The sequence below is a fragment of the Spermophilus citellus genome, assembly GCF_964194105.1.
Source record: "Spermophilus citellus genome assembly, chromosome: 2".
NCBI classification, from domain to species: Eukaryota; Metazoa; Chordata; class Mammalia; order Rodentia; family Sciuridae; genus Spermophilus; species Spermophilus citellus.
Window position 1 is genome coordinate 234,868,621 of NC_138183.1, and position 12,895 is coordinate 234,881,515.

General features: G+C 40.1%; 1 protein-coding gene across 1 annotated transcript in view; it reads left to right on the plus strand.

Moving 5' to 3' along the window:
* The first annotated feature begins 3,029 nt into the window (after positions 1 to 3,029).
* The window catches only part of HSD17B12 (hydroxysteroid 17-beta dehydrogenase 12), a 151,656-nt gene continuing 141,790 nt past the window's right edge, over positions 3,030 to 12,895 (plus strand). Inside the window, exon 1 of the mRNA XM_081281086.1 lies at positions 3,030 to 3,322. Within this exon, the coding sequence (XP_081137212.1) occupies positions 3,163 to 3,322 (160 nt within the window). The 5' untranslated portion in view covers positions 3,030 to 3,162. The remainder of the gene's footprint in view (positions 3,323 to 12,895) is intronic.

Consider the following 12,895-nt stretch of genomic DNA (forward strand, 5'->3'; position numbering starts at 1 on the left):
TTTGTGGAAGTCATTATTTTTTCTTTTAGTAGATAAAACGATATTCTGAAAAGGAGGTTGAGGTGATCAGAAAATTGTGAACATTTTAAAGAACTTTCTATTGTATTTTGAGGCAGGATCTTGCTAAATTGCCTAGGCTGAGCTGGAACTCATGATCCTCCTGCCTTAATCTCTTGAGTTTGCTGGGGTTACAGGCACACCCCACTGTGTCTGGCTGTTCTTATTTATTTATTAAAAAAAATCCTACATCAACAATGTTTGTATGCCAAGACAGCTTCAGAGATACCAATTAGGAGGCTACTGCCATATTCCAGGATAGGAATGCATGTGATTTGGATTAGCTGTCAAAGGCAGACCTAAGAAGTGACCACTAAGGTGGGAAAGAACAGAACAGACGAGTGTAGGCGTGTGTGCCTGCGTGCGTGTGTGTGTGCGTTTGAGTGAAAAACATATTTTGAATATGTTAAGTATGTGATGCTTGTTTTACTATTTTAAAATTAATTAAATTATTATTATTATTATTATTTTTTGGCAGTGCTAGGGATCAAACCCTGATCCTCACACATACTAGTAAGTGCTCTATTACTAAGGTCTACCCCCTCCCTGGTCACTGGATCACTGAGATGTTTATTTTACATCTGAATGGAGATGCCAAGTAGGCATCTGGACCTCTAAAGATAAGCCTGGAAAGAGACATTTGGAAGTCATCAGTCATCTTACAACTGATACTGGGAACCAAAGTACTGGATAAAATCATGTAGGAGGATTGTCCAGAGAAGAGAGCTGCGGTCTGAGCATAAGGGCACTGAATCATTTAGAGGCCAGTAAGAGGAAATGCCAGCAAAGGACTCTGGGAAAGAAGCAGCTAGTGAGAAAAATGGATTTCCCACTGCTAAATAATAGAATAGGAGAAGAACCGGGAATTGACCATTGGCTGCCTGTTGTATACCCAGTACTTAGCTCAGTGACAGGCACATAATTAAAGTACAATTAATATGTGCTGAATGAATCTTTACTTCTACTTCTTTGTCAGACATTTGTTGGGTTCTTCTAGGGTTCCAGGCACTGTTCTAGGTCATATAGATTCATAGCATACTGCCTCTAAACACAGATTCTTGTGTGGGCCATATACATGCATACATATGAGTCAAAACTACGTATTGCTATTTTATAATGCTTCATGTTCCTTTCTTCTACCTTATCCTGAGGAAAATGGGACTGAATAGCTTGAGGGTACTGAGTTGGTGAGCCATGATGAGCTGGAATGTATAAATCTGGAGCTCTACTGTAAGCAAAGATATTGGGAAGTGGTAGAAGCTGAAGGAGAGGGTGGTGGGACTTTAAAATGAAGAGGCAGCCGCATCCAAAGGTATCAAACTCTAAACAGAATGATGCCAACTTCATTCACATAACCGAATTCTACTAGACAACTAACGGTTATGAAGAACACTTCCAGCTTTATCACTGTACCTAATTTATCTGATAAGTGTGGAGAAAGAGTGGGGGGAGTGCACAGGAATATGGCTCAAAGTTAATATTATAAAACTATCAAGTTAGCCTCAAGATGAATTGAACTGTTACCCTTAGAATTACTACTCTGGAGTTCCTGCTTGAACAAAACAAACAAACAAACAAACAAAAACCCAAAACCAAAAACCAAAACAAAACCTTGAATCAGAAGGAAAAAACAACAACAACAAAAAAAAACTTGACTCACTAATGTGAATCCAAATCCATGCCAGAAAAGAGAAAGTCTTGAAGAGAGGAAAGGAGAATTATGGGTAAAACACTTACACAACTGTCTTACACTACTTCTGAAACTTACTTTGCAGTCTTTCCGGAACTTGTCTGAGGTACTTCAATGTCTTGGACTGCATACTTTTGTGACCCTGTTAACTTACACTGTTAGTTAGAGGAGAGGCATGAGCCACTCTGGCATGAGCTACCCCTGCAGCCAATAAACCGGTTTCCTGTTAATTTCTCAGGTGTCCAGACTCATCTGTCCTAAATCATTCCCTGAAACTCCACTCTCTAGTCAGGTGAGGTGCAGGCACACCTGTAACCCCAGTGACTTGGGAAGCTGAGGCAGGAGGATCACAAGTTCAAAGCCAGCTTCCACAATTTTGCAAGGCCCTAACCAACTTAGAGAGACTCTGCCTCAAAAATTAAAAAGGGCTGGGGATGTGGCTCAATACCCGGTTCTAAAAAAAAGGAAGAAAGAAACTCCACTCGTTCACCCCACAAAAACGGGAGGCGGGGGATTACAGAAATCTTTCTTTAACCCACAGTTAGAAGGTAGGTTATCTTTCCCAAACTAATTGTTCTTCAAGCTGTATTCCTATGGTCCGTTTTTTCGTTTATCTTACGGCTCTTCTGCCGTTCTGAACTAGAGTTATCTGACTGCAGTAAGCTGTTTGCCTTGAACTCCAAGTAGTTGGGAACGACCAGTTATTTCATGCATAAAGCGGGTGGGAGGCCAAGCCTTTAGAAGAACCTGAAGACGTAAGTGTAACCACAGCGAATGTGTGCGGTGGGGAAAGGCACAGAAACAGGGTACTGCAAGCCTTTATCCGGAAAGACTACGGGAACCACGACCCCACACTAACAACGATACAGAACTGCTAATACAGAGGTGAAAATAAAACCAGGGCTCCACGCACACCCATGGCTCCACGCACACTTCCCATTCGCTGGCCGCTTCTCCGATCCAAAGTCTATCTTCAAACCAGGGCTAAATCAATCAGAAAACCAGGACCACCGCAGCCAATGAGAAACCAGGGAGCTTTGGTGGGGTGAGACTTGCGGCCCGGGAGGGGAATCCTGTAGGTCTTGGTGAGGCGATTGGGCGGGACTGATACTTGATTGGCAGGTGAACGATCCACAGTCTTAGAACGGAAACGCCACACGGTATGTGCAGGTGGGGGTGTGGGCGGGGCAACAAACCTATCATTAGCCAATAGATGACCCACTACTAGCAGAGGGAAAGATAAATCACCAATGGCAGCACGTATATGGCGCCGTGGGCGGGGTTTAAGCTCAAAGGGTTCTACGAAAGGCGCACGAGTGTCGTCCTCGCAGTCACAGCTGGCACCTCCTTCTGACTTCATTCATTCGATTTTTTTTCCTTCCATTCACGGAGGTAGAAAGGCCTGCTCGAAAGCCATGGAGAGCGCTCTCCCTGCTGCCAGCTTCCTGTACTGGGTAGGCTTTGGCACCGTGGCCTACCTGTCCCTCCGCATCTCTTACTCGCTCTACTCGGCTCTTCGCGTCTGGGGTGTGGGTAACGAGGCGGGGGTCGGCCCGGCGCTCGGTGAATGGGCAGGTGAGTCGGATGCAGCGCCTGCGCCCTCCCTCCTGCCCCGGCTCGCGGCTCGGCGGGGCCCGCACTGACCAGGACTAGTGCTTGGCCTTCCCCTCCCCATCTTCCCTCGCCTTCCTCCCGCTCCTGTGTCCCGCTCACCCGCCCTATCTCCCTTAGCCATCTTACGGTTTGCTCAGACTTGTGGACTTTTAAACTACTAAATACGTTGCTGGCTGAACTCTGGGAATCTGAAGTGGGAATCTCACTTGGAAGGTGCGAGAAATCTGCCTTAACTCTGAGGGGCTTCTGTCTTTGAAGCCATTCGGGGTTCGTGGCTGCAGTCAGGCGTCTTCCTACTCGCCTTGAGCCTCTCCTTCCGAGTGCTTTTAAAAGAAAAGTTTTTAAAAACAGACGCTGTGCTTAGGAGGAAAAGCCTTCAGTTGACTTGTTAGGAGTGAGGATGGGGCAAGGGGTGTGGAAGCGTTAAATTTCACCCTCTTTCGGATTTGTGGAACCTTGCCTCCTAACTGGAAATTTCATGTAATTTACAAACCCCCCTTTAAAAAAAATTCTCCCTAAACTTTTCTGGCGTTCAAATGAGTAGCAAAAGCTTATTGCTTTCTCAGAACAATCGCTCTTCACGTTGCAATCAGCAACATTGCAGAAGGTCGTTTGTGGGGAAAAGTATCCCCACGAAGTGAGCTAAACCTAGTTCCAGCCAACTGGAGGACTTTAAAAATGGAGGACAAAGGTCAGATTGGAGAATTTGGAAAAATTACTTGTTTTTGTTCTCCCTTTTTCCCCTCTTTTCCTGCCCCCCCCTTTTTTCTTTATTTTCCCTCTGTTTTGGCTTTTTAAAAACAAAACAAAACAACAACAACAACAACAACAACAACAACAAAACAAGCGTTGGCTTGTGACATTCGTGGTTGTTCTTTGATGTGATTATTCATTTTGATGTTCACTTCTGATTTTATTGAACTTTGGTGTGGTTAGGGTTGCTTGCAGACTGAGCTTAAGTAAGATACACGAATGTTATTCCATGTTATTTGTTCATTCAAAAACACTTAAAACAAGTTTATTGGGAAAGACATAATAATGTTAACCTTTTGGGATAGCAGCCTACACGTTAGGAGAAAACATAACACAAGTAGGAATGGGTGTATAAAATCTTTCCCTGATGTAAGCAGCTATTGACATAACACTTCACAGTACTTGTTATTCTTTGATAGTATCAAAGAAAGACTTTGTCAACTCTTTCATATAATAATCAAATTATAATTTCAAAATTAACTTACCCAATTTCTTAGTTATTGGTTTGGAAAAACTTGTTTGTGGACTTTGTCAACAGTTACACAAGATACTAAAGCTATGGAGAATCAATTATCAAGATAAAAATTTGTGGGCTGGGGATGTGGCTCAAGGGGTATCGCACTCTCCTGCCATGCGTGGGGCGCTGGGTTTGATCCTCAGCACCACATACAAATAAAATAAAGATGTTGTGTCCACCGAAAACTAAAAATAAATATTAAAAAAAGATAAAAATTTGTAATTTGCAATCAAAGAATAGTGTAAATAAATTTTAAACTATTTAAAATAATAATTTAAAATAGTAATTTAAATATTACTATTTAAAAGTAATAACAACTTTAATAACTTCTAAACTATTTAAAATTGACCATACTAATAACTCAAATAGTTAAGTCCAAGTCATCTATATGTAATGCCTTAGTAAAAGTCAAATAATGTAACATTGTCATTTCATTGAAAACATTTTGGCCCCAGGGGAAGGAAATTGATAAATAAGAGAAGAGTTTATATAGCATTTAGAATTAAAACATTGGGGCAGCAGAGAAGATCATGGTATACCCTGGATTATTGGAGAATCTTAATTTTTTAAGCTTTTAAACAGAAGCAGTGATCAAATTGGTATTTATAACATTATTTACATGTGGCCTGGATCTACAAAAAATAAAATAAAACAAAACAAAACCCTCTACTTCCTTAGTCTCTCCAAACAGGGAACCTTTTAAAAATAAAGGAAATTAAGATCAACACATTTTAAACAGGTTCTTTACATCAATTGGAGGTGGTGGTGGACACTTGAGTAATTAGGGTTTAATTACCTGAAAATTAGGTAATTTGTTTAACCAAAGTTATGATTTTTACAACTAATCTTTATGTGTAAATAATACTAATAAGATGTCTACTTTATAAAACAGTCTGTTTATTCCTGTGCCAGCCTGGTGGGAGATAGTATTTGGGAGGCATTGCTTAATTGTACTACTCATTTAATATTTTCCTCAGTAATGTGTGTTGAATTGATAGTATATTTTTATTCTTGTTATTCTTAAATCTCTTCATGTGAGTAAATTTAATTTTCCTCAGATTTGGGATCTGAAGTTCAGGGACTGTGGATTCTCAGTTTTTTTTTGTTTCCCACAGTAGCTTGCACATTCAGATATGAGTTCTTCTAAACTTAAACTTGGGGGCTGGGGATGTGGCTCAAGCGGTAGCGTGCTCGCCTGGCCTGGGTTCAGTCCTCAGCACCACATACAAACAAAGATGTTGTGTGCGCCGAAAACTAAAAAATAAATAAATATTAAAATTCTCTCTTAAAAAAAATAAACTTGGAAAAACCCTGAAATACAGGTATGCTTTGCCATCAATAAAAATATTCTAGGCCACAGATTCACAATACCTTTATTTCATTTACTTATTTTTATGTGGTGCTGAGGATTGAACCCAGTGCTTCATATATGCTAGGCAAGCACTCTACCACTGAGCTACAACTCCAACCCAAGGCCACAGATTCTTTAGTTGTTTTTAAGACCATATACTCCTTACTCTTCATCCCCCCCATTCCCCTCCTTTAATTCCTCATCAGGAGTTCAATCAACTTCTAGTTCTCTCTCCAGTCATATTCCCACTCAAGTGAATCACATTGGTTCTACTGGGCTCCTAGTAGGTAGGTTTAGCCAATCTAGAGGGTAGGACTCTTTTGCCTGGCATACAGGTACTGTATTTCTTGAAAGAACAAAGAGATCCCATGAAAGTGGAGCTTCAGTAGTTTGAATAAGTAATCAAAAGATTGTGTAATAAGTAACCAAAAGATTGCCAATGAAGGTAGTCAGTTCTTACTAAGGAGAGAACTGTCATTACTGCTGATCAGTAAAGAATGTAATCTGTAGAATTTGGTTTGAACATGGATAAACTTTGCATTTACTTGTGCAGTTTCTATCACTGGAGTTCATTAAAACAATTGCTATTGAAATAGAGATGATAGATACAAGGGCAAGGTAAGCATACTTCCAAACTCAAGATATTTGATAACTTTAAACATTAGACGGCACTCTGAGTGCCTGTTTTAGTTTTGAATGGAGAAGGTATTGCTCCAGATAGCAAAGAATAAATTATCCACTAATTATTTTATTAGATTTTTTAAAAATACCTTATTGAGATGCTATTCATATACCATACAATTTATCCATTTAAAGTGTACAATTTAAGATTTTTATTATGTTCACAGGATTGTGCAGCCATCCTCAGATCCACTTTCAGAACATTTCATCCTCTATCTTACACTCCATTTGCTCTCACTGCCTAACCCCTATCCACTCCATCCCTAGGCAGCTGCTTTGCTACGTGGATTTGCCTTTTGTGCACATTTCATATAAATGGAATCATTCAATATGCATTTTTTTGTGTGTGTCTGGCTTTTTTCATTTAGCATAATATTTTATTTTTAATATTTATTAGTTTTTTTTTAGGTGGACACATAATCTCTTTATTTTATTTTTATGTGGTGCTGAGAATCGAACCCAGTGCCTCACGCATGCCAGGCGAGCGCGCTACCACTTGAGCCACATCTCCAGCCCCAGCATGATATTTTAAAGGTGCATCCATCTTATAGCATGGAATCATTTTTATTGCTGAGGAATATTCTGTTCTGTGGAATGAGGTTAGATTTCACCTAGGGCCTTCACCTCTGCATTTTGCTCTCTGCATATTTGCATTAGCAAATCCTCAAGGTGTTGCAGCTTTGGGTGCTGATGGAACTCATCTAGATCTATAATAGTCCAAGGTTTTTCTAATTCAGTGGTTCCTGAGCACTTATAAAGGACATGTTGTGCTGGAGTTCTATGGAAAAGCCATTCATCAAAATTGCTTAGCCAAGCTCCAGCAATCAAAGGATTTCCAAGATTACCAGTCTGATCACATTGTGTTTGCACATTAGATACATATATAGGATTTACCTGAAATGGCTCAAGACTGCTGAAGAAATCAGAACTCATCAATAGGGCCTTTCTTTAGGATTTGAGATATCACATGATTTGAAGAACTACATATGAAATGTTAATTTTTAAAATTGGCAAACCCAGAGGAATATTAATAACCACCATTTGTTGAATACTTGAAGTATGCCAGGCACTTGACAGATATTGTCTCAAATCTCTCTTTGAGCTGTACTCCATTTCCCCTGTGAATAAGGAGGAAATGAATGCTTAGTTAAATAATTTCCCTCGTCTATAGTTTCACAGATGGAGAATTGCAGATAGGAGTTGAAGCAAAGTTATCCATTCTGTAAGATCCCCATGCTTGTGGTGATGATTGGCTTATAGACTGGATGAGTTGGGAGTGGATTTCTTTATACCCTAGGAACTTTATTAAAAACTTTTTGATTCAAGGCACACTCTAAAATTTGCACATGCTTATCATCTTTGGAAGTATTGCAGAATAGTTGGTTCATTTTAGAATCACGTAGCTGGTGATTTTCTTCAGATTTGTAATCATGAATCTTGTTGAACATTGGAAGGTCATTGAGAGGCTTAGTAAAGCAAATGGTTGGACTGTCATCATATGTCTGGACTTCAAATATTTTCTGTTTATGATGCCAGCATTCTCCAATAAATTAGTGATTCCCTAGAGGTCCAGCTTGGTGAGTATAGCATGCTCCCTATTGACATTCAGAAAGTCCTAGTATCAGGGAGTAGGTATCTGTTTTTAATAATGAGCTGATGTTGGTCATAGTACCCATTATAAGGACCATGTTTTTTAAAAAATCAGAGAAGGTGAAGTCATAAAAGTTCTTGAGTACTTATTCATTCTTCATTTTAGCTCTCAAAAGGGAGTCCATGTGCCTAAATGGGTCAAGTTCTCCAGTTTGGAGTTAGTTAGCAGGGCAACCTTAAAGTTCTGCCGCCATGGGCTGGGGATGTGGCTCAAGTGGTAGCGCGCTCGCCTGGCATGCCTGCGGCCCGGGTTCGATCCTCAGCACCACATACAAACAAAGATGTTGTGCCCGCCGAAAACTAAAAAAAAATAAAGATTAAAAAATTCTCTCTCTCTCTCTCTCTCTCTCTCTCTCTCTCTCTCTCTCTCTCTCACTCTCTCTTTAAAAAAAAAAAAAAAAGTTCTGGTGCCAGAGGCTATGAAAGAGGAAGTCGATCAGCTGGCTAGCACACCTGGATGCTCTTTGGAGGAAAAATCAAGAGGGATGTGTCGCAGAGTTAGAGATTTAGTCCCTGTACTGTGATTTAGAATCTTTCTCCTCTTAGCCTTACGGGCCCCCTTGTCCCTGTCCTGCCTTTTCTGTTTTCCTTCCTTTATGTGCAACACTAACTTTCCTATTTAGAAATCAAACATAGGACTTTGGGGACCCAAACCTATACTTGGATGCTAGCTCTTGTATTATTAGCAGGTTTCATAGGATTGTTGTAAAGGTAAATGAAAACACTTATTTTGTGTAAATCATGTTAACTGTGCCTGGCACAAGGTGTGTAATATAATATTATTTGCCTTACTAGCCTTATGACCTAATTGCCAGAATAAGGCTTAATAAGAAAAAGGAAGGTGGCTGATCTTCAGAAAACAGAGATTACTGTTGCCACTGCATCTGAGAGTGTTGGGCTTCAAAACTGATTTTTGTTTTAATTGGTTGAATTGAGTATAATGTATTTATTTCAGTTTCAGAAAAAAAAGGTCCTGATTTTAGATAATGAAATTTATAAGTCCAGAATACATGGTAAATGGATTTGAATAGATAAACTGTAATACCATTAGATGCTATTTATAGAAAAGGGTAAGTTAAAAGATGTTGAAAAAAATAGTGGATCTTTTATTTCATTTCTATCCTTGTGATCCTTAGCAAAAAATCAAAATACAGCAGTTCATATGCATGTTTCTGGGATAGATTGAGATTAAGGCTGAGGAGGCAGGGCAAGCAAAACCTTGGGGGAGTGTGTGATAATACACTTTTCATTTGCCCATCTCTCTGGAGTGCTAAGGTCCAAAGAGATGACAGACAGTAATCAAATGTACACATTGTGGAAAGAACATTTGCTTGGTTCTGTGAGAGTTTGTGGGGGAGGTAATAGAGCTGCCCTTGGGAAGCTTTACTGAGCTGAGATCTGAAGGGTAAATGTGAGAAGGCTCCATGTAGAGTGCAGAAGGAACAGAAGGAATAGCATTCTTTTTTGGGGGTGGTATTGGCGAATTGAACTCAAGGGCACTTAACCACTGAGCCACACCCCCAGCCCTATTTTGTATTTTATCTAGAGACAGGGTCTCACTGAGTTGCTTAGCGCTTCAGTGTTGCTGAGGCTGGCTTTGAACTTGTGATCCTCCTGCCTTAGCCTCCCAGACTGCTGGGATTACAGGTTGTGCCCATCACACTCAGCTGAGGCAGGAAAGAGCTCGGAAACAGTGGGCATGATGTTGCATGATGTTGCATGGGCTTGAGAGGAAGGAAGGTGTCACCAAGCAGGGCCCTTTCATCTGTGTCCTAAGAGTGATGGGAAGCAGTTGGGGGGATTTGAAGCAGAAGGATAATGTTGTTGAGTTTGTACTTATGAAGAGAATTTCACCATTGTGAGTAGAATTTCACCATTTCTTTCTTGGGGAAGAATCAAATCACTGTGGTATGGGAAGTTTTCTTTGCCAGGGACTGAGTGATGGGGTTGTTGAATGAACCCTGGAACCGGGTTACAGCTTTCTCAAGGTAACGAAGCCTGCCACAAATCCCTATCAGAAGGAATGTTTTTGTTTGATATATTTTTTTTAACATTCTAATATATATATTTTTTAATTGTTGGTCGTTCAAAACATTACATAGTTCTTAATATATCATATTTCACAGTTTGATTCAAGTGGGTTATGAACTCCCATTTTTACCCCGAATACAGATTGCTTTATCACATTAGTTACACTTCCATTGATTTACATATTGCCATTCTAGTGTCTGATGTATTCTGCTGTCTATCCTATTCTCTACTATCCCCCCTCCCCTCCCCTCCCCTCCCCTCTCCTCTTCTCTCTCTACCCCCTCTACTGTAAATCATTTCTTCCACTTGTATTATTCTTCTCTTACCCCTCATTTCCTCTTATATGTAATTTTGTATAACCCTGAGGATCACCTTCCATTTCCATGCAATTTCCCTTCTCTCTCCCTTTCCCTCCCACCTCTCATCCCTGTTTAATGTTAATCTTCTTCTCAAGCTCTTCGTCCCTACTCTGTCCTTAGTTACTCCCCTTATATCAAAGAAGTCATTTGGCATTTGTTTTTTAAGGATTGGCTAGCTTCACTTAGCATAATCTGCTCTAATGCCATCCATTTCCCTCCAAATTCTATGATTTTGTCATTTTTTAATGCAGAGTAATACTCCATTGTGTATAAATGCCACATTTTTTAATCCATTCATCTATTGAAGGGCATCTGGGTTGGTTCCACAGTCTAGCAATTGTGAATTGTGCTGCTATGAACATCGATGTGGCAGTATCCCTGTAGTACGCTCTTTTAAGGTCTTCAGGGAATAGTCCGAGAAGGGCAATAGCTGGGTCGAATGGTGGTTCCATTCCCAGCTTTCCAAGAAATCTCCATACTGCTTTCCAAATTGGCTGCACCAATTTGCAGTCCCACCAACAATGAACAAGTGTACCCTTTTCCACACATCCTCTCCAGCACTTGTTGTTGTTTGACTTCATAATGGCTGCCAATCTTACTGGAGTGAGATGGTATCTTAGGGTGGTTTTGATTTGCATTTCTCTGCTAGCGATGGTGAGCATTTTTTCATGTACTTGTTGATTGATTGTATGTCCTCCTCTGAGAAGTGTCTGTTCAGGTCCTTGGCCCATTTGTTGATTGGGTTATTTGTTATCTTATTGTCTAATTTTTTGAGTTCTTTGTATACTCTGGATATTAGGGCTCTATCTGAAGTGTGAGGGGTAAAAATTTGTTCCCAGGATGTAGGCTCCCTATTTACCTCTCTTATTGTTTCTCTTGCTGAGAAAAAACTTTTAAGTTTAAGTAAGTCCCATTTGTTGATTCTTGTTATTAACTCTTGTGCTATGGGTGTCCTATTAAGGAATTTGGAGGCAAGGCTAGACAATCTAAGAAGTTGAGCTGTTAGTACCTCTCAAGGGTATTCCATTGGGAAACAGTATTGCTGACAACAGATGCGCTTTGGAGTCAGTGGGCACAGGCAAGCTTTGCTGCTCACTAAGCTCTTTGACTTTGGGCAAAAATGGTCAACCTCTGAGCTTAGCTTCCTTCATCTTTTAAATGGGAATGATAGTTTTCAGGATTATTGTGATTATTATAAAATAAGATGTAAATGAGGTTCTCATGTAGTCTTTGCCCATTTTTATGGATACCAAATAACATGTTTAAGAACATCTTTTATTTGTATAAAGTACTCTTATTAGACAAAAAGGAATTATAGTTCACTCAGTTGACTGTGGAAAAAGCTGAAGTTAGAAACAGATAAATTAGTAGATGACTAATATGCCTGCAGAAGAGTTACTTGGTGAAAGATTTACTATCAGTTCATTTATTCGTGACTCCTCTTTAGTAAATCTTAGATAGGGTGGACTTAGAAAAATTTGGATAGGTCCAATTGTTCAGTTACATTTGGGAAAAACCTTTCAATCCTTTTTGAGTCTTCTCCATGTGTAATGTGTTAGGAAAGCCCCTTGACTCCAATTTCAGGATAACCAGAGTCCACTCATTTCTAAGCCATCAAGAACTCTTGCCCTAATAACAGTAATAGCCTCCTGTCTCTCCACCTTTGCTCCCCTATGGTTGATTCTCATACAGTAGCCAGAGTGATCTTTAGAAGACTCTGGTCAGATCATGTGATGCTTGCCCCGATCTCTCCAGTAGCTTCTCATCCTACTTGAATTAAAACCTGAAATCCATCCTGTGATATTAAACAAGGCTTTAAAACCATTTGCCTCCTTTTGCTTCTGACCTCACCTTCACCCACTTTCCCTCTTACTCCTGCCCTTCTAGCCACACTGACCTCTTATTTGTTTCTTTTCTTTTTTTTTTACATTTGAGCCACATCCTCAGGCCTTTTTTTATATTTTGTTTAGACACAGGGTCTTGCTGGTGCCTAGGGCCTCACTAAATTGCTGAGGCTGGCTTTGAACTTGCAATCCTTCTGCCTCAGTCTCCCAAGCTACTGAGATAACAGTCCTGTGCCATCACATCTGGCTTCATTGTTTTTTGAACAGACCTGGCATTGCTATCTTGTGTCCTTGGCCCTCCACCCTCACCCTGCAGATAGTCACATAGCTGACTCTCATTCAAGCCTT